Source organism: Convolutriloba macropyga, chromosome 12, assembly GCF_964194025.1.
Source record: "Convolutriloba macropyga chromosome 12, txConMacr16.3, whole genome shotgun sequence".
Taxonomy (NCBI): Eukaryota; Metazoa; Xenacoelomorpha; order Acoela; family Convolutidae; genus Convolutriloba; species Convolutriloba macropyga.
Window position 1 is genome coordinate 56,014,631 of NC_134479.1, and position 24,663 is coordinate 56,039,293.

Sequence of the window (24,663 nt, forward strand, 5' to 3'; positions counted from 1 at the left end):
GTTTCAATTTATTTAATTTTTCAATGAAAAAACAATGTTTTACTGAAATAATTTTAAAAAATCTCGTTTTTACATAATCTTTTTAACAAAAAATGTAAACTCTGATATTTTTTTATTTTTCTATTTTAAAAGTTTTCAGTTTTTGAAGGTTTTTTGTTTAAAATTTTTTATTGAAATATTTTTTGAAAAAAACATGTTTTAGTTTTTTAAAAACAAGTTTTAAAATTTAATTAAATTTAATTTAATTGAAACAAATTAAAATGTCGTTTTTTTACATAATGATTTAAACAAAATTGTAAATTTGATGTTTTTTTGTTTTTCAATTTTTCAGTTTTTGAAGTTTTTTGTTTAAAATTTTTAATTGAAATATTTTTTTTTTCCATTTTTCAGTTTTTGAAGTTTTTTGTGTAAAATTTTTAATTGAAATATTTTTTTCCATTATTTTTCATTTTTCAAAAATGTCTTTTTCCATGATGCTTTTAACGAAATATGAAAATTTTGATGTTTTTTTATTTTTCTGATTTTGAATTTTGTTTCATTTTTCAGTTTTTGAGTTTTGTTTTCTGTGCAAAACGTTTAATTGAAAAATTTTTTCTTGAAAAAAAATGAAGTTTTACTGAAATGAGGTTTTTTCAATAAGGTCATTTTTTACATAATGTAAACAAAATACAAAATTTTTGATGTTTTTATTTTTCTGTTTTTCCTTTATTTTCATTTTCTGGAGTTTGTTATGTGAAATGTTTAATTTAAATGTTTTTTCTTCGAGAAAAAATGCTATTTTAGAAAACCTAATATACCAAAATTCTTTTTCCAATATTTCGTTTTTTTAAAAACTTTTTTAACAAAAAGCGTAAATTTTATGTTTTTTTATTTGCTATTTTTCCATTTTTCGGTTTTTATTTTTTGTCAGCACATTTTTGTTCAATTTTGAAAAATTTTGCGTAATTCTATACAAAAATCAAGCTTTTGATGACCAACTTTTTTTAAACTTTTCATTTGAAGCAATTTGATCCGGGTAATGTTATATTCTTCTTAAGAGACTCCAATTTGAACAACTTCGAATTGGAGTTTCTTGGAGTGCTCTGAGTTCCCAACGATCTTTTATTTCCAAGCAAAATCCAAAGATCCACGCAGGTTATACGCGCCCAACAACATCCAAGTAGCTAGATGTCAGCAAATAAGGGTGGATAAAAGGATGTACCTATGTATTATCATTAGGTATAGAACATATTCCTACAAATTCCAAAAATGTACCTCACAGCATGATTACCAAGCTGTTCACACGATGGTGATGAGCAAGATATTGCCCTAACAACAAATCAGTAAGGTCATTTACCCTTTCCCATGTTACACTTTACTAATGTCAATTTCCAAAGACGTACCTCATATAATGGTACCCGAGCTGTTCACACGGAAGGATTTAGCAAGATATCCTCTCAATAAGAAAATGGTAAGGTCATTTACCTTTTCCCATTATAAAATTTAGTAATGTCAATTTCCAGAAGTGTACCTCAGAGCATGACACCCAAGCTGTTCACACAAAGGGGATTAGCAAGATAATGTTTTAACGATAAATTAGATAGGATGACTCACTTGTTTGCCAGATCATATGATGAAAAAATTATTCAGCGAATTCTGCTTTATTTGAGTTTTCCGCGTATATTATTGAGATTGCCCGCAAGAAAACCGCGAAATTATTTACAGAATAATAATAAATTTGAAGAAAAACCTCTTCAAAGAAACAAAACATGTACAACAAATTAACATCCATAGAAATCACTTGGAAAACTATCTACCAGTAATACTACTGGATAGAGATAAACTTAATTAACATTATAAATTTAACTTAACAGACAAAAAAGAAAATAGAAAAACATTCTATAATTTCCAAAAGGAAACAACATTACCTAATATGTTTAAAACATTCTTAAAACGACACGAAGAATCACAAGATAGAACAAAATTAACAGCAAAACCATCTACAACGTACGAAATACTACGAAATACAACCGTATACTTAAACGATCAAAAGAAAACAATACAATCAGTAAACGACAGACTAAGAAACGACATAATGAATTATAACAATTGGTTAACAAAAATCATGGAACTAAAACAAGAACTAAAAACAGCAATATCAGACATAATAAAAATTATCTCAGAGTTCACATTCTGGTTAGATAATTTTGAACACATTAATGACAAACGAATACAGTTTGGAGAAACATTTCACGAACAAATCGAAAACTTAAGTGACGAACTTAAAAACATTTGGAACAGTGAATACTATTCGCAACACTTTGAAAGCACACTAATAGTATGTTCAGATAGCATCAACTTCATAGAAGGATTAGAGAACTATGTAAAAATTGAAGACCAAGGACAAGCAGGTTCTTCATCATTTAACTTGTGAAGAAGTCTAACATCAACATCAACACAAAAAGATGTCCAAATAAATACAAATTTACAATCAAAACAAAAATCAACAATAAAAGCAGATAAACAGTTAACTTTATTTGGAAACCAACAGAACATAGCAGACGAAATAGATATATCTGATTCAGAAGACAGAGAAGCAAGAATCGGAAACTTGCTACCACCATCAGTAAATCAAAAAGTTAGACGAAAATATCAGAACCCAACACAATATAATTATAATAGAAATAACACATATATTAGTTCATTGAACGATAATCGTTCATGAACTATTCTGGGAACAAAAAATGTACAATTATCAAGATCTCAAAGAGGAAATAACAGAAAAAGTAACAAATCATACGACTAAACTTATTGATAATATAGAAAACAAATTTAGACAAATTAACGAGAACATACAAAGAAGACAAGAAGAAGCAATCGAAATGGTATTCGACAAACTTGAAAGAGCATTAGATAACATTATTAGACAAAACAATCTAAGATCAGAAAACGGAAACTCAAACAATGACAGAAACTCAAATCATAATAACATACAAAATACTAATATTCAAAACAATAGACAACAAGAAAATCGTACTAGAAGATCAATTCAATCACCACAGAAGAAAGAGAAACGACATTAACAGAACCTCCCTTACCATTTTATAAACGATTAACATCAATGAGTATACACGAAGAGCCACAAATAGAACAAAACATTAGTAGTGGTTCAGTACCAACAACAATACGACCATTTGACGGCACAGATCCAGCATATACTGTTGAAGATTATTAAAACAGTATAGTTGCAGCAATGATATTTAGTAGCGGCATTGAACCAGTAAACGAACCAGGACATCATCAATGGAAAGTAAAAAGAGCAGCTTTAATATTACATACACTACAAGGACCAGCTCAAAAATGGTATTCCACCCTTCCAAGTGAAACCAATTTGGATTGGGAAACATCCTGTAAAGAATTCTCAGACATGTTCGACTCAGAGAAATCAAAACAAAAAGCAAAAATAGTGTTACAACAACTACAAAAACACACAAATTAATCGTTACGATCACTCGCACTGAGAATAGAAACACTTGTAAAAACAGCATACTCATTATATACAGAAGATTGCGTAATGAATCAAACCTTCATTGGATGTTTAGATAACGAATTAAAAACACAGCCTTCAAAAAACATGCCTATCATAAGCAAACGCCAAGAGAACCATATGAGCCATTCAAAACACTTGTTGACAAAATAGACCAAATGGATTTAACAAGGACAATAACAAACATTCACAAAAGACTAGATGAAGTCAACCAAATTACAACTAACATTAGTGAAAATCTCAAACAAATGAATGTAGCTTGTAACAACATCAACGATTTTAACCAAAATGATTTAGAACTATTTGAAGGAACAATCTGTAACGTTCTAAACGGGATTAATAACACATATGATAGAAAAAACTTTAATGGAAGACCAAAGTTTGCACTCTTTTGCAGTTATTGCAGTTCACACGGTCACACAAAAGGAAGATGCTTTAAGAGACCACGAAGAGAAAGCATAGCACGACCAAAAGAAAGATCATTTTATATCCATATGAGGAATAATCAAAATCTACCAAAGAGAAGAATTGACTCGAATAACATCAACGGACGACAATTACCATCAACGTCACCAGTATACCACAATTCCCGAAGCAGAACGCCATACAGATCACAATCAGGAAACAATTCCAACAATAACTCATATAACAGAGACAGTCGAAACTATCAAGGACATCGCAACTCGAGTAATAATTATAACAATAGAAGCGGAAGTTATAACAGAAACAATTATAATAGAAGTAGAACTAACAGTTATAACAGAAACAATAAGCTCAAGATACACAAACCGCAGTAACTCAAGACAGCATTCATCGTACAACAAAAATAATAATAATAACTACAATAATAATAATAGACAAAGACATTATAGCAAAGACTCAAACAAAAGTGATAGATACAGACAACGATCAAGTAGTAACAATAGACATTATTCTAATAAAAATAAAAGGGATGACAGAAGAAACTCAACGCAAAGAGAACAAAATGATAGATATCATTCAAAAGATCGAAGAACAGACGGAAATAAATACAGCAATAACAATAAAAACAGAATAAATAACATAGAAACAGAAAGACAAAACGATGACCCACCTGGAATTGACGATTACGAATACACATCCGAATCATCAAATGAAGCCCAAGAAATATTGGATAAATTTTATAATGCTAACGAAGACACCTGTAACACAGTTGTAAATACACTAGAAAGTAACCCAACCTGGATACTACCGATGTACCAGTGTAACAAAATTGAACAAGACTTTACAAAGCAAAGACCAATACTAGAAATTGATTTTCTATTAGACTCTGGAGCAACATTAAATCTCTTGAACGGAGATACTTGGAACAAAATAAAATATAACAACCCAGATATACGCCTTGGACAAGCTAACAAAACACTAACAGCAGCAAATAATACGACTATGGAAACATTCGGAACAGTAACACTAAATCTAACACCTGACAAGACATCAAACAGCAGAAATAAAACCCAACATAACTTTAGTATACATTTTTACGTAACACAATGCAATCGTAATGTAATTGGAACTCCATTCTTCAAAGAATACATAGAAATAATAAATGTAAATACGAACAAACTAACAATATATACTAACACAATTATAGATAACGACCTTATCTTCTTCATGAACAGTACAAAGGGATATCCTTACTACTCTCGATTATTCCCAATCTTTAACAACGAACCAATATACTTGGAACGCGACCAACATAAATGCATAACTTTTCCTATACCAATATTTAAACAGATGGAAAAATCAAATGGAAAAACAATATACAAATCAATGTACTATTTCGAACCAATAAACAAATTTCAAAATTTATCATTTACAGACATAAAAGATTTATCGTTAGAAAAAGAACACTTCATAGACATTTTCTTAATAAATAAAAACCAACATAAACTGACAATTAATGTCGGTCTAGTTGGTTTTATGTATCAAAACATTACATTCAAACAACATAAAGAAGAAATGTACCAAACGAAATTGATAGACTTATTTTCAGCATTATATCACCTAACATATGAAAATGAAAACGACAATAACGAAATACTAAACATACAAGAAAACGAAACAATTGAACAAGTAGCAACATTTGAAAGAAAACCTAATTTTAAATGCAAATTTGATATTAACAAATACACAACGTCACAAAAAGAATTCATTCAAATGTTTGATTTTCAACATTCACATCTAACACAAGAGGAATTCGAAAAAATAATAACAATCATACTAGAATACAAACAAGTCTACGCAACAACAAATTTTGACGGTTGAAAAACAAAAGTAAAATTGAATCTACCTATGAAAAAAGATGCAATTTTCAAAAAACAAAGAATAAGCAAAGTACCAATACACCTCAGAGAAAGAATCCAAAAATTACTAGATGTATTGAAGAAATACGACATAATTGTACCGGTTAACAAAGAACAATTGTCTACAGGGAACACATTCACAAACCCATAAATTATTCTACAAAAAGGAGAATCATTAAAAATTGTGTTAGACGCACAATAATTGAATAGCATGATTGACGAATCTAAATGCAACTGGCCAATAGAACCAGTTGATGTAGCCCTAACACGGATAAACGAAATGATTTTCAACATTCACATCTAACACAAGAGGAATAAGAAAATCTAGTAACAATCATACTAGAATACAAACAAGTTTACGCAACAACAAAATTCGACGGTGGAAAAACAAAAGTAATATTGAATCTACCTATGAAAAAAGATGCAATTTTCAAAAAACAAAGAATAAGCAAAGTACCAATACACCTCAGAGAAAGAATCCAAAAATTACTAGATGTATTGAAGAAATACGACATTATTGCACCTGTTAACAAAGAACAATTGTCTACAGGGAACACATTCACAAACCCATAATTTATTCTACGAAAAGGAGAATCATTAAATTTAGTATTAGACGCACAATACTTGAATAGCATGATTGACGAATCTAAATGCAACTGGCCAATGGAACCAGTTGATGTAGCCCTAACACGGATAAGCGGAACAATATTTACGACAGCTGATCTCATTAGTGCATATAACCAAATACCTTTAGACGAACAATCAATGAGATACACTCATTTTACGATTGGAAACGAACAATACTGTTTCAAATGACTATTTTACGGAATATCCATTGGACCCGCAGCGTTTGCATCGATATTAGAACATTTCTTCTATCCCCTAATCCGGAAAGGGACTGTAATCACATATGTCGACGACATTTTCATTCAAACCAAATCATACCCACAAATGTATGAAACATTAATAGAATATCATAAAATGATATTGAGAGAAAACCTTAAAGCAGCACCTGATAAAACATACTTCATATTGAAAAAAGTTAAATTTCTCGGACACATCATTGAAGACAAAAAAGTAAAACCTTTAACTTCAAGAATTGATGGTTTCCAAAAAACTGGAACCACCAACAAGCATGAAAGCATTACAAAGATACCTCGGAACAAAAAATTTCCTTGCGAAATACGTTTTTGGTATCCAACCAATATTACAACCATTATATAACCTCTTACACAAAGAAAACGATTTCAAATGGACAAAAGAACATCAACAAGTTTTTGAACAAATGAAAAGAACAATAACACACAAATTAAAACTAACAATGCCAGATACTACAAAACCATTCTATATTATCACAGATGCATCAAACACAGGCATCGGAGCAGCATTATTACCACAACATCCAACTGAAAGAAAAAAGAAATTAGTATCAGCAAATTCCAGACTCTTTACGCCTATCGAAATGCGATTATCAACATTAATCAGAGAATGCTCAGCGATAATTTTTGCTCTAACAGAGTGTGAATTTTTACTAACCGGTTCAAACCACCCAATCTTCCAACACCATCTTTTTCCAACACCATCTTCTCCACCATCTTCATTCACCGTCATTCCTTTCACCCGCTCACATCTGTAACCAACACATTTCACACTCTTCACTGTCACCGTCACCACCATCCACACACTCCTCTCCCCTGTCAACGCCTCTGCCACAGCCAGTTATAAATAACTGTCAAAACTCAATCCCACGGATAAAATAAACAACAAACAACAAAACAATCAAAATCACAAGTAAAATATCCAAACAGGATATACTAGTACAAATAGGTATTGATAGTAGCCCTTGAAACAATCACCAATGAATGGACAGGATGATTTCATGTAAACAAATAACAAAAAAAAACAATAAAAGCAAAACACAAACGGTTTTTATTTTTGATGTTCACAGGCTTGGAACTGGAATAGACGTTTCGAGTTTGTTGACGATTAAACAATAAACAAATCAATCAAATAATAAATTAATCAGATCACAAATAGAATCAAATAACAATGTCCGCTATAACACGATAGAGGACTCGCGGAATGGAATAGACATTTTGTAGATGCCAATATTATGGAACATGGAAAATAAAAATAATATACAACATTTATAATACTTAAACACCTATAATAATAACATCAAAAGGACAAGTAATAACAGCAAGTAATAAAAAGACAAGTAATAACAACGTAACAAATGACAAACAGATAAAAAAAAATAAGGACAAACATTAATAGGGAACACACACAATAGTAACAATGCGGAACCTAAAAATAACAAAGTACATATAAATATAAACAGTTACAAAAATATTAACTTCATCTCTTCAATAACTTCCTCAATTTAGGTAACTTCTTCTTTCCCGAATAGATAAACTAAAGAAAACGAGTAAAAGACGTGTAACGATCCATTAAGCGTAACAATCTAATACGAGTAAAACTCCAATACGTGTTACAATCCAGTAACGTGTAACAACCCAGTAAAACATCCAGCGTACTCTAACCAGGGTATTTCCAATAAGTGAGCAACGGCAATCAAACGGCTCAATACCTAAAACACATGAAATTTAGTTCACATTGATTACTCATCGGTCATACGACCTCTGGCTCATAAAACTGGCCAAACAACCTCTGACGCGTAACATCAGTCAAACGCCCTTCGGCTAAATAGACATTTCGGCTAAATAGACATTTCAGCTAAATAGACACTTCGGATAAATAGACATTTCGGCTAAATAGACATTTCACACTGACATTTTACCTGAATAATACGTCACCATCCACCTACGTTATACGAATAAAACGGATGTTAACAACAAGCTATCATTAGCAGGAAAAGAGTATCCTCATTAGTATCCTCATTAGAAAAAATACAAAGATTACCAAAGGTAACAGGGACCTCATTGACACAGAACAAAGGAAGAAAGGAACTCAATACTACTTTCATTTGCAGATAAAAGAAGTTTTACAAACAAATTACAGGGACTTACCGTTCCATTACGACGCAATTAGTAACAAACAGAAAATGTCAAACAAATTAACATATTCAACGCCATGAACGTAATGGTGATTACCATGATAGATCTACAAAGACCATTTAGCAGTTGAAGTAAACACTTCATCTGCACAGCACTTCAATCATACACACAACACGTTCGACATGACGTCGATACCAAACAACTAATTAACAGTTGCAGTTTGCAAACCAACCATCTACTTGACATTTGCACCATTTGCACCAAATACCAACTTGGTAACTCATTAAAGATATACACCAAAGGCGTCACCATCCACTTCAACCATCTACATCAATTATACCATTGATTAAACACCTACCTGAAGCTAAATTTCAACAGGTGACAAAAACACCATCAAGTAACAAATTAATACCTCTAACATACCATGACAAAAGTATGTCACACTACCATCAAACATACCAATTACATACCAACATACCAATTACAAGGGAAAAACAATCATAACAACAAAGCTGAAGTAACTTCAGAAAAAATCTTATAATTCGAAAACTCAGAATCCAAAAGTCTAATTAGACCCAGTAAATTATTAAAATTCGCAACTTCAAGAACCAAGAAAAGAAAACGGAAGGTATGCAAATGCCAAGAATATTATAGAGGCAACAAACAGTTGAATTAAAAATCACAACTCCGATTTTGTCTCGTACAAATCACAACCTCAGCTACATTTGAAAAATCTGAGAATTTCGGCTAAACTGATACACAAAAACATAAATTCAAATATTCAGTGAGAAAAAATTTCCAACTTCTACTCAAAACTTCATTCTATTTTTGAATTCATAGTCTCAAATACAAACGTAACCTCATTTCATTTCATTTCTAAAGCCATAATCTCATTTCATTTCTACAGCCAAAAAATAATCCTGAAATTCTCAAATTTCATACTCTCTCGATCTAGACAAACCAATTTGAGAAACTTCGAAATATTCATTGAGAAATTAAAACTAACAGAATATCTCTTCTTCAATCAACTGTTTTATCAACAAAATTTCAACAAAAACGATTCAACAGTACCAAGTAATCTGAATTATTTTAATTTCATTTCTGACAGACTAATTCATCATTACAGTAAACATTGTAATGAACAACCACCTATGCTATCAGTGTCAGAATTTATGAAATCATTGAATAGAAATCAACTTTGCATAAAAATAGTTGTTCAAATAGACGATTATACTGAACTTGAATATCCACCAGATTGTCATATACATTTCGACAACGACAGTATTAAACTAACGAACTGTAGAATCTCAACTAAAAACTATCTTCTTATAATAGAAAGGGAAACAGAAACTGGACAAGAAGTAAAACTCTTTTGGGGAGAAAAACATTTTGAACTACTAAAGACCACGGCACCGTGTACTGAAACAATTACAGAGTTCGAAAAACTAAAAAAACAAATTAACACAGACAAGTGTGGCAATATAAAAAATTACACACAGTTTTCCTAATAGTTTGCAAAAAAGACGCTGTAACATTGTCAGACGACAAGTTGAAAAACTAAATAAGTAATGATACCTATCATCGTTATCGTTGTATATCAATAACATTAATTACACACTTTTGGAATTACAGTATTTTCATAGTGCGACACCGTTGAGTGTCAGTTACATTAGTAAATAACTGTCACTCTTCAGTGAAGCATTATATCTCGTTTCCACCGGATCAAGTTTAATACTAACACTAATATTAACATTAAAATACAAACAAATACAAAAATAAACCAAACATACAGAAAACACTAAAACAGTTTCAACAATTGATTTTGCTAACGCACTAATAGCAACATATTTAATATTATCTAAAATTAATATTCTTCTTAACTATATTTCTCGTACCGTGTATAGTAGTTATTTCAACGTATCTAGTTATAGTGACAATATACGAAGTTATTAGAAGCCGTACAGTCATCTACGCCAGTCCACCAGTGCAATAATAAAACTAATGCATGAAGTACATTCCGATATTTTCCATATATGCAAGTATAATGTAGATATAATAGAACTAGAATCTTTTAAATTTGTTAAAATTGCACTGATAATTTATTTCTTCTTACGCATTTGTTTAATGTTAATAGAATATTTTATAAATCCATAAAAATTTATCCTTTACCAGATATAGAAGAATCAATATGTTACACACTACACTCCCAAAAATTTTATTTAGAAATAGGATTTACTGAAAATTCACAATTATACGGCAACATTATAATTTGTCAATTACAACTCAGACTGGAAAATAACGAAATTTGGGTATCAAATCTAGGAGCACAAACACACCAACCAGAACAAGAATTAACACCACTAATGATTCTCTCACCACCATTCATCCAAGTCCCACCACACGGACCCGGCTCAGGAGCTTAAAGTATAACCTGCAAAAATTGCGTCGTCTAACAATAATCAAAGTAACAATAATAATCAGGAAAGACCACTTCATGACAAAGTTACAGATTTAACAAATAAACCAACTTCACCAGAAATTGATGATAATCCCGGAAACGAAAATCAATATACCGTACGGCGAGACCGCCCGGAAAGAAGAGAACTCTTAAGAGCACGACGTCGATCTTCGCTATCATTCCCAACACAAGATTCAACACTCGTTTCATATGCTTCAACAGATATCGAATCTAAAATAATTAGACCTATTGAAGTAGGAAACTCAGAACCACCAAGTAGAACAGGAACACCAACACTACACAATTTTAGTTTAAGTTCTCCAAGCTATCATTCTGGTAATTGTACAATCCAAACACCCAAACAATCTGAATTGAGAGCAACCCCATTTCTACCACCTACATTCCAACAAAGACAAGATTTCAATTTTGTTCAAGAACATTTTCGAGCACAGCCATTACACTCACCTAATAGTTCCCTCTGGTCAGCAACATCACCAAAATCCGCAAGTAGTAACACAACACCGCAAAGATCAAATCAAACATCATCATCGAATACTTCTGTAAGCGTACCACACGTTGAACTAACAAACTCCCTACAGCCACCAAGAAACACAGCTTTATCCCCATCATCCTTTATACCAGAAATAAGATTACCATCAAGCCATCCTGGTAGAACAAGATCAACACCAATACTTAACCCAAATCCACCTACTAAAAGTAGGACTAATGAACATACATATCTTTTCGCACTAGATCATAAAACTTGGAATCCAACTCCACCGTTGTACGGACCCACTAATTGCGGTGATACACTTACTAATTGGTCAAGAAGTAGACCAACAACCACTTTAAATCTTACACATCGACAACGTAACGCAGCACTTAACGTTTTAGCAACATCTCTCGAACTTAAATTTAACACAACAATTAAATACGACACTGTCTATAATCACCGTTCCACGCAACTACACCATCAATAGTAACAACCACACTTCCAGCACCGTTCATCTGCATGGACTTTATATACAAATATGACAGATATACAAAACAAACATTAGGATTTGCAACATTCTACAATCCACACACTGGTCTGTCATACACATGTCGGCTCAAATAAAAGCTATTATTTTCATATTATTATTAATAATAATATACATATATATGAGAGTGGAAACTAAAATACAATTAGAACAAAGACTAAAAAATGATGCTAGACAACGCATTAAAGACTGTATAAATGAAAAAAATGGAAATACAAATCAAACATTTTAAAAATAAAAACAAAACAAGAAATGAAAAAGGTATCAATAATTTCCACACAACTGATCAACAATAATATAATAACCATCAACACCATGTATTTAACAAAAATACTAAAGTCAACACTAATCCACAACATTTCCCTAACATCAAAATAGAAGAACTCAATAACTTTGAAAGCAGTTCAGACTACGAAGCAATGTGGGAAATAGCCATCGATAAATGGACACGAAATTGGAACTTCTACAGAGAACGATTAACAGATAGCATATTAGAGAAATTTGGCATGAGCAATAAAAGATCAAAGCGACAAACAAAAATAGACTTTGTAGAACTAACAGGACAGAATATCAACGGCTCCGCAACAGGACCACAAGACATATTCACCGATTGAGACGCAGAAGAGATAACTAATGTTAAATATTACGAATTAAACAAAATAAGCACATGTAAATTCAAACCACTAGATTTAGATATGACAAAGACTGAAGTACAACTATTATCGAAAGCACAAGCGGTAGAAATAAAAGCATACGCAGTTGCAGGAATAATAAAAGAACGTGTAGAATGGTGTTCACAACACACCGACTATATCAGAGCTGATAGACCAAGTTATTACGTCTCAGATGCACAAAGAACAAAAATACTAGACGCAGATGAAGTTCGTAACGAACTCGCCAGAATAAACCTTCTTAAAAACACAAGATACAAACCAACACAAAATAACATTTCATTCAATTACATCGCTAACCCACCACCAGAAAAAGATTGAAGATATGTAAGGCAGAATACATTTCGACCTTGATACTTCTATGGTACCACCATACGGACGAATAGTTTATGACTATACAAACCCAATATGGATACCGAACGCAATTAAAACTGCTCAATCAAACTGCTTGAAAGGACCAAGAAAACAAAACAGAATACACATACTAGACTGGACATTCGAAATACGAGAAATATCACTCATAATAAACTTGAAGAATATCGTAAAACTGAAGAAATTTCGTATATGGGAAGAAAATTACCATGCGATCTCCGCAAAGGAGAATGTCTACCGACACCTTTCACAAAAGCAACAATAGTTTGGGAACCCCAAACACATTGTCAATTATTTGAATTAATTAGATTTGACGCATTTATGGTAAAATACCAAGATAGATATTGGATAGAAACAAACGCGGAATGGACAACAGTCCAAAAATCAGATATAACACAAAAAGCAAAATTCAATAAAACAGATAATATCGCTACAAGATTCGAAGTATACCCACTCGTAGAAAGTGAGTGCGGATCACTACAACCCATACACAAAACAGAATACGACGATATTTACATAATCTATGAATACGGATTCGTTATGCAAACAGGACAAAAAGTAAAAAAAAAGAAAGACAAATTTGACGATGAAAAATTCATAAAATTTAAACCTAAACAAATAATATCAGAACAAACACGATATGAAGACGAAGATAACAAACAATACTACTTTGGTTTTGTAAACGAAAACACACATTTTAACATGAAAATGGACCTCTACATGAGTAACATATATTCAAGAATCAGCCTACAAGCAATAGAGTTTTATTCACAAATTTGCGAACAAACTAGAAATATTCGACAACTAACATTAACACAAGTACAAAAGAACACATCACTCTTAGGATACATCCTCACTGGAGACAGATCCAAATTTGTAAAACAAGAAGGAGTAAACGTAATGAACGAACGTAAACAAAATGTATAATTGCGCGAAAAAAACATCACCCTTATATGTACCAAAAACCCGAGAATGTTATGACAAAATACCAATACTGTATAAGAACAGAGTACAATCTGTACATCAACTTACAAGACAAACATGCTTATGGGCAAAGAAAGTCCCATGTTCACACAGCAACTTCGACCAACTAATCTCAATAGACACTGAAGGAACAGCAAGATATAGAGTAACACCCTACCCTGTAAAAGTAGAAACAATATTGAACACTATATCATCTGAAGAAATCGTACTTGATAACATGTTTAGTAAAACAATTTTAATAGAAAGTGGTATATACAGTAAAGAACAACTAATCCAAGAACGAAAACGAGATTTATTACACGAATACATGAGAGATCGCGAAAAACCACTACAAGAAGCAACATCAGCAAACGCTCAAAAATTACTGGAACTTGAACAACTAGGACTATTACAAACCTATAGAAACTACGAACAATCACATAAATGGTTGAGAGATCTCAACATTAATGGATATAACTTCCAAATCGACCAACCCAGTGTTAACTGGAAAGAAATCTTTGACGGAGCGTGGCTTAAAGAACAAATACTGACAATCTTTTGTTGGCCATGGTACGTCTTAGAAAAAATGGCAATAATCTACGCAATGATAAGCATGATACTATTTATCACAAACTTAATTATTAAATTCTACAACGCTTTTGCAATACATAAAGCAATTGGCAAACAAGCCAGTATAACAAAAATACCTCTTACAGGAATATTCGAAATCTTTTCTCAAACACTAACACAACTAGTAGCTCAAATACAACAAGAAGAAGAAAGTAGCCACAACAGCGATGAAAATTATACACAATACGGAAATCACAAACCCAAAAAGAAGCATACGTTTCGCAGACATTCCACAGACATAACACATACAACAGATTATGCTGATAATGATAAACCTGCAGAAATTTATGTGGATACAAACTACAAACATTATAACACAACATTTCGTAGAACAGAAAACGGACTGCAGTTAAGAACAACAAACTCATCTCCAAAGAAACAAAAACCACCATTAGCAGAACGAAAATATAAACAAGAACCATTAAGAGTAGAACCACTGGAAACAATATCAGAAAACAAACTACAAACACTGCCACCACAACTCATTACTCCACCTCCTGCATATCAATGCTTGGGAAATAATATATCATTCCCAAATACGCCTCTCAATCACAACGCACCCCTTCCTAGTGCGCCTAACATACAACAACAACAAACTACATCAATTCAGACATATTCATACGAACAACCACACAATATGAACCAGTCAACATCTTATGAAAGACCACAACCATCTAATAAATCTACAAATAAACAAGATCTGATACCAACAGTAAACGCATATACAAAATCCACCATCAATAAATTTTGACTAATTAAAAATAACGACTAACAAAATGCATAACCGCAGCCATAGTTTAGGCATATTAAAAAACGACGATCAACCACTTACGAATGAAGTAACAAATTTTAAAAATCATTCGGGGTAAAGATACATACGAGGTTTAACAACAACCACGTAGTACACGAACAACTAACATTATACAATTTATGCCCAACACATTCCTTCGATGTTAATAAATTTTCCCTACCCCTCTTTTTAAAACACTTCTATTCATTTTATAAACCCTTTTAACCATATTTATCTCACAGTCTTTATACCTCATTTTCATATTTCGCAAATACATGTAGTTTTCACATAGTTCATATAGCAATAACAATATAAATACATGTTTCGTAACGATATGTCACAACACTCTCACCGTTCAGTAATGTTCCGTCGATATCCATTCATACTGTGTAACCATAATTTATTGGTAATGATGGTAACGGGAAAATTCTAATGGAAAACAGTCATAACGACACCAAATAACAATCAACTAATAACAAAAATAATAAAAAATAATAATCGTAACATATGTAATAATCGAGAATATGTACTAAACACAGTAACAATTTTAGCAAATGGCTTCCAGAATGGAACACGAAATTGAATCCCCCTACAAAACAGACTCTCCACTAAGCTATGACGTGGAAGAAGGCGAGCTGAGTCCTGGCTCTGGACGATCAAGCCCAGGGACAATCCGCAACAATGCATCCGATTGTAGTACACAAACGGATGACAATTTTGATCACCCACAGGATCGAGTAACAACCATGAGAATAGAAATGGGAAACGCGACATCTGAACAACAGACACAGGCTAACCAGCGTACACCACAAGAGATAGCGAACCACATATCAGAACACATTGCTAAGAAGTGACAGTCGGATACCCGACGAAATCTAGATTCGTTTCGTAACAGAACAAATGAACAAGGTACAAGCACTAATACACATAGTTACCAGAACAATAGGCCGAGTAACAAAACTCCGAATGAAACATATGTCTCTCCTCCCTTACCAAACTATCCACCACCAGTACGACCACCCCCCCCCCCCCTGATGATTACACAACGGCAACTAGCAGACTACCGAACAGTGCTCACCGATGTTGGATTGCTACTAAACCACATCACATTAGACCGAACAACCTCCGGTTTCCGTACGCAGTTACACCTAGGAGTAACAATATTAAATCGTTCTTCCACCAATCTACCAATGAATAAACCCCCACAAAAACTGTCATGGAAACAATTTGGTTCCAGGAAAAGGACGCGAGAACTCTTAAAAATCCACACAACAGTAACTATAATCCTTTACTATCGTAACTACGTAACTGTTTTGAAATGCCATTCGATTCCCGAGATTATAATTATGTTATTACACCATTACATAACTTAAAAGATCGCGTCTCGGAATATTTCCCGCCTCTACCATCCGAGAAAACTAACACTGTAAAACGTAGTACTAAGAATATGGGGAGAGATAAACTACATCAGTCAACATACCCCATCTTAAAACAATTCTATAGTCTTACAGAACGCTTCATGAATGTTTACGACTACGAGTTTAAGGTACCAGTAATTTGTACTTTTGACTACCTTGTCGCCAAGGCATCCCAAGACCTTTCGGCTTACAATGTGTTCGAACATCAAATTTTCCAACTAAGCCTTAACTTCTTACATCCAACACCGAAGGATGTACAAAAACTACAATTATCGGGTACACGAAAGAAAGTTAATACACAACTTGATATAATATACGTTCCTACGCGATAAGAACATTAACACTACTAAGAGTTACATACATATTAACGATCAATTAACCTCACCGTATTTCTTAAACTACGGATATAAGCTAAAATGGGACTATACTATCGAGATTTTACGTAATTTTGACCTCATTAAGAATAATTACATTTTTCAACCCAAGGAAGCACCGGAACGACCACTAATTGTACCAATCGAAGCGCTTGAACCGTGTGAAGAATATCACACTTACCACTTAGAAGTCAGCGTAACGATTAGAGCCTTTAGTAATAGAAAACAGTTCAATAACGAACGAAAAAAACGGAAATTGAAATAGAGATAAGGAATACAGTTGAAGCGTCGATAACTGACGTACCAATTGACGAAATAACTAATCTCCTCGCTAATTTTCTGTCAAAAGACGATCATTTTCTTAAAAAATACAAGCATTATAGGGTCAGAACGAATCATCCCAAACAAACGGACAAATTGTAACGACACCAACTGAGAACAAGTAACAATGTCGAAATTCAAACACTTTAGATTGAATAAATTTGAACAACTATTATAAAACTATGAATCCCTCTCTGCATATGTGTTTTACCCTTATTGCATTAACAATTTATACTCCAACTGTTTGAACAAACTATTTGCTATATTTCTAATCTATTTGTCCAGATAACAATTCATTAACTTTGTACAATCCTCTACATTTGTACCATCCTCTACAATTGTACACCAGTTTATATCCCTTATAACTTCTGATAGTTATAGCAATTGGTATAGCACTTGATGTAGAATAAACTTTAGATGGAACTCAATTTTTTACTTTTCTAAGCGTCTACCTACCCTATTCTTAGCTGATAGAACTATACATGTACATATGCAAAGATTTGTTATAATATATGCAAAGATTTTCCATAGTTAGATATATGCACTTTTGTAAAAAAAGCAAAAACCAAAAAGTAACTTATAATTTGTAGTATGAACAATAGGAATAGATATAAACAATATGCACAAGACAGTGTATAATAACACAAAATAGGTGTTATGTAACAGACATGCACAATGAATTCAACACATAAGGTATACATAGTTATTCAATAGATTGAGTCATGACAAGACAATTTTACCTATTTCAGTAATAACATTACTATGTAACACTAGCTCAAAACTTGGTATTCAAAATAACAACATGTATGAAGTATATTTTATAACCAAATCTGATAAATTAAATGACAAAATATTAACAGTTTCTAACAAACCGAAACATAGGTATATTCCAAATTCTAAAATTTCAAATAAAAAAATTTTGACAAATCCATATATCAGTTTATTACTTTACAGACTGATTATTAAAAAACAAGACAATAGCAATTAGAACATCATTTTTGCACATGTAAATAATAACATGAAACTATTGCATGCATAAGCTGATAATTACCTTTACATGCATACTTCTATAGTAACAACTAACAACTGTACATCTATTAACAACTAATATGATATAATTCCCAAAGGATTTATGATTACCAAAGGAATTATTTGGAAGGTTGAATATCAATGTGTCGTATCAGGCGAACCTTTAAAAAATAAAGCGCGTAGACGGATAACTTACTAAATTTATCCAATGGTGAGATAACCGTTAATGGGAATAAGGCAATTGGTCATTTTTGCACATACCCATTACAAACTATAGGCGAGATCTATAATGTTTTCTAAATTTACAGACACGAGAAAACGCGAACAATAACACTGAACACTAATCGTAACAACTAACAAATCCAAAACCTGTAGAAGTATGACAAAACAATTCATAAGAATTAATTGCATCAAAGTAACTCCTGATTTCGTGAGACATCAAAAGTAATAATACATGTTCATCTTCAGTAACAAAATTTAACATGGCCAAAACAGTCACATGTCACTAATGATTCTCGTTAAAATCAACCAACTTTTCGTTGACAAACTACCTAGCTACTCTCGATTTTTCCACCGAATTCCATATAACATTTTGAACAAATAATTATATTTTTTTTTGCAACCGGAAGGGATACCACGTATAACAGAACAATTACAATACCTAACATGAGAACCTAATATAGAGAAAAATTTTAAACATTTAACAACTAACATAAACAAATCAAGTAGGTCAGGTAAGTCGCCAGACATCAGGAGCGCCTCCAACTTCAACACTGGGCCTACCCGAAAGGATCTTCATCCACTGGATTTGGTGCTGGAATAGATACTTTTGTGGTTGTTGATGCAACCTGTGTCTGTGAGCCGAATTACTGACGAACGAACTACAAGCAACACATTCAAACAGAAAAGAAAATCCTTCAGAGAGAATAAAGAGAAATTGATTTATTGTACCAATCAGAAAATTTTCAAAAAACTCAAAACCCCGGAAAGCTGGAGTCAATGTTGACTTCCAACAAAAGACTTGAAAACTTTTTTTATTTAAATAAAATAAAGACTGAAATACTCAACCCTGATTTGTTGAAAAAGGGAAAATACCTTTCCGTCAATGTTTGGCTGTTTTCCCTTTATCCCTTTTCACTTACCCCGTTAGTCGGTACTAGTCACAGACCTGATTTAATAATAAAGTACATTTCTCTCTCTCTACTCCGCTCTTGTTTAGTTTTGAGATATACGTTAGACTTTAGCACTGTCTACTGAAGCTCAGATAGAAGAGTGACAGACTAGAGATCTAGAACTTTAGTTAGTCAGGTAAGCCTTAAGAGTAACCTATATTCTTGAGACAACCATAAGACAGTTTCAGAAGTAGCCTATAAAAAGGTAAGCTCAGAATACGTCTTACTATTATTCTGTAAATGTCCGTTTCTTATTTTTATCCAATCAAATAAACTGTCAGATACGATTTTGGAATGTGTTGCACAGTATCAATTCATTTGTCTTTTGGCTTTGTTGAGCATAAGTGGTCTAAAAAAATGCAAAGTACTCTGATTCTTCTTTTACTTCCTTCAACATCTTTTTTTTCAACACTTCATTCAGATTTGGATTACACGGAAGCATCAACACTTAAAATGGTAGTAACCGATAACAAATCGGATTTATCATTTAAATCGGACTGCACTAGAGTAACAATAAAAACACAGATAACTAGTTTGACACGAAGTATTTGTGGATAACTTTAGAGGCAGCTAGACCTCATAAACTCTCATCCAAATATCTCATTCTGAACATGTCTTCTACATGTAGTGAACATGTAGTGATTTATGTCAAGAGAGTACCGGAACAGAATACCTTTGTTGTCTATCAACTGGTGAAGCCCTTGTTCTCTTCAAATTCTTTCAATGGTTTCAAAATAAGTTGGATGAGAAAGCAATGAATTGTTGACTTTCACTTCGTTTTGATGGAGGCTATGATGTCTAACTTCCTCTAATGTTCTCCACAAATCCTTCGGAAGTGTCAAGATAGTAGTCTGTGTCCTTACTGTTACTCTAGTGCAATCCAACTCACTGAATAATTTCAAATTTTGATCAGTTACTACCGTTTTAAATGTTGATGCTTCCGTGTAATCTAAATCTAAATCTCTACTAACCATTTTGTAGACCACATAGCCAAACAAAAAAATGAATCCATAATGTTTCTCAGCATCAGCACATTCCAAAATCAGAATCGACAGATCAATTGATTGGATAAAAACTAAGATATGGACAGTTTCAAAATGGTAATACATAATTTTTTAATGAAATCGCCAGATTAAAATTACAGTCTAAAATGACACAGTAAAAAACCATTTTAAACATAAATCAATTTTAAAAAATTGAAAAGTAAAATTCAAATATTCAAGAAATCAAAATATTTTTTTTGTTTAGAACTTAATGTAAAAAGCGCCAATGTTGTATAATTAATTGTTTTAGGAGAACGACATTATAAAAACTGAAATGAACGAAAAATCTCTTAAATACATAAAAAACCCTTAAAATTGAAAATTAAAAAAAATGAAAATTGGCATTTTTTGTTGAAAACTTTATGTAAAAAGCGCCTATTTCGGATAATTAATTGTTCAAGTAAACCAAACTTTAGAAGATTTAAATGAACAAAAATTGCTTAAAAACATAAAAATTTAAAAAAAAACTGAAAAATCGAAATTCAAAAAAATCAAATACACATTCTTTGTTTAAAAGTTTATGTAAAAAGCGTCAATTTGGGATAAATTGTTGTTCAAGTAAAACACATCTTTAATTTAACTGAACAATTAATTGCAGAAAAACATCAAAAACTAAAAAAAAATTCAAAATCGAAAAGAAAAAAGAACAAAAAGTACACATTTTTCTTTAACACTTTATTTAAAATGCTCAAATTTTGAATCATTAAACATTTAAGAGAAACCACAATTAAAAAAATAAATGAACAAAGATGGCTTAAAAATACTAAAAACTAAAAATCGAAAAAAATAAACACAAAACATTTTTTTCTGCAAACCTTAAGTAAAAAACGACATTTTCGAATCAAAATTTACTCAATAACACGACATTTTTTGGATTTGGAAAATGAAATCAAGCAAAATTCGCTGACTACAACTTTCATCATGTGATCTGGCAAACAAATGAGTCATCCTATCTAATTTATCGTTAAAACATCTTGCTAATCCTCTTCGTGTGGACAGCTTGGGTATCATGCTGTTAGGTACATTTGTGGAAGTTGACTTTTTTCAAGTTTAATACGGATAAGGTAAATGACCTTACTATTTTGTTATTGAGGGATTATTTTGCTAATCCCATTCGTGTAAGAGGCTTGAGTATCATGCTGTGAGATACATCTTTGGAATTTTACATTAATATAGTGTAAAATGGTCAGGGGTAAATGACCTTACTAATTTGTTATTGAAAGTTTATCTTGCTAATCCACTTCGTGTGAACAGCTTGGGTGTAATGCAGTGAGGTACGTCTTTGGAAATTGACATTAGTAAAGTGTTTTATGGGAAAGGGTAAATTACCTTACTGACTTGCAGTTAAGGCACTATCTTGCTAATCTCCTTCGTTTAAACAGCTTGGGTATAATGCAGTGAGGTACGTCTTTGGAAATTGACATTAGTAGAGTGTTTTATGGGAAAGGGTAAATGACCTTATTGATTTGCTGATAAGGCACTATCTTGCTAATCTCCTTCGTTTAAACAGCTTGGGTGTAATGCAGTGAGGTACGTCTTTGGAAATTGACATTAGTAAAGTGTTTTATGGGAAAAGGTAAATGACCTTACTGATTTGCTGTTAAGGCACTATCTTGCTAATCTCCTTCGTTTAAACAGCTTGGGTATAATCCAGTGAGGTACGTCTTTGGAAATTGACATTAGTAAAGTGTTTTATGGGAAAGGGTAAATGACCTTACTGATTTGCTGTTAAGGCACTATCTTGCTAATCTCCTTCGTTTAAACAGCTTGGTTATAATGCAGTGAGGTACGTCTTTGGAAATTGACATTAGTAAAATGTTTTATGGGAAAGGGTAAATTACCTTACTGATTTGCTGTTAAGGCACTATCTTGATAATCTCCTTCGTTTAAACAGCTTGGGTGTAATGTAGTGAGGTACGTCTTTGGAAATTGACATTTGTAAAGTGTTTTATGGGAAAGGGTAAATGACCTTACTGATTTGCTGTTAAGGCACTATCTTGCTAATATCCTTCGTTTAAACAGCTTGGGTGTAATGCAGTGATGTACGTCTTTGGAAATTGACATTAGTAAAGTGTTTTATGGGAAAGGGTAAATGATCTTACTGATTTGTTGTTAAGGCACTATCTTGCTAATCTCCTTCGTTTAAACAGCTTGGGTGTAATGCAGTGAGGTACGTCTTTGGAAATTGACATTGGTAAAGTGTTTTATGGGAAAGGGTAAATGACCTTACTGATTTGCTGTTAAGGCACTATCTTGCTAATCTCCTTCGTTTAAACAGCTTGGGTGTAATGCAGTGAGTTACGTCTTTGGAAATTGACATTAGTAAAGTGTTTTATGGGAAAGGGTAAATGACCTTACTGATTTGCTGTTGAGGCACTATCTTGCTAATCTCCTTCGTTTAAACAGCTTGGGTATAATGCAGTGAGGTACTTCTTTGGAAATTGACATTAGTCAAGTGTTTTATGGGAAAGGGTAAATGACCTTACTGATTTGCTGCTGAGGCACTATCTTGCTAATCTCCTTCGTTTAAACAGCTTGGGTATAATGCAGTGAGGTACGTCTTTGGGAATTGACATTAGTAAAGTGTTTTATGGGAGAGGGTAAATGAACTTACTGATTTGCTGTTGAGGCACTATCTTGCTAATCTCCTTCGTTTAAACAGCTTGGGTGTAATGCAGTGAGGTACGTCTTTGGAAATTGACATTAGTAAAGTGTTTTATGGGAAAGGGTAAATGACCTTACTGATTTGCTGTTGAGGCACTATCTTGCTAATCTCCTTCGTTTAAACAGCTTGGGTGTAATGCAGTGAGGTACGCTTTGGAAATTGTCATTAGTAAAATGTTTTATGGGAAAGGGTAAATGACCTTACTGATTTGCTGTTGAGGCACTATCTTGCTAATCTCCTTCGTTTAAACAGCTTGGGTATAATGTAGTGAGGTACTTCTTTGGAAATTGACATTAGTCAAGTGTTTTATGGGAAAGGGTAAATGACCTTACTGATTTGCTGTTGAGGCACTATCTTGCTAATCTCCTTCGTTTAAACAGCTTGGGTGTAATGCAGTGAGGTACGCTTTGGAAATTGTCATTAGTAAAATGTTTTATGGGAAAGGGTAAATGACCTTACTGATTTGCTGTTGAGGCACTATCTTGCTAATCTCCTTCGTTTAAACAGCTTGGGTATAATGTAGTGAGGTACTTCTTTGGAAATTGACATTAGTCAAGTGTTTTATGGGAAAGGGTAAATGACCTTACTGATTTGCTGTTGAGGCACTATCTTGCTAATCTCCTTCGTTTAAACAGCTTGGGTATAATGCAGTGAGGTACGTCTTTGGAAATTGACATTAGTAAAGTGTTTTATGGGAGAGGGTAAATGACCTTACTGATTTGCTGTTGAGGCACTATCTTGCTAATCTCCTTCGTTTAAACAGCTTGGCTGTAATGCAGTGAGGTACGTCTTTGGAAATTGACATTAGTAAAGTGTTTTATGGGAATGGGTA

General features: G+C 32.7%; 1 protein-coding gene across 1 annotated transcript in view; it reads right to left on the reverse strand.

Moving 5' to 3' along the window:
* Positions 1 to 16,189, reverse strand: part of LOC142350554 (uncharacterized) — a 57,937-nt gene extending 41,748 nt beyond the window's left edge. The window contains exons 1-4 of the mRNA XM_075402404.1: positions 16,162 to 16,189; positions 7,405 to 7,574; positions 1,383 to 1,402; positions 1,271 to 1,308 (exon numbers count right to left, since the gene is read on the reverse strand). Of these exons, the coding sequence (XP_075258519.1) occupies positions 1,271 to 1,308; positions 1,383 to 1,402; positions 7,405 to 7,574; positions 16,162 to 16,189 (256 nt within the window). The remainder of the gene's footprint in view (positions 1 to 1,270; positions 1,309 to 1,382; positions 1,403 to 7,404; positions 7,575 to 16,161) is intronic.
* Positions 16,190 to 24,663: the final 8,474 nt, after the last annotated feature.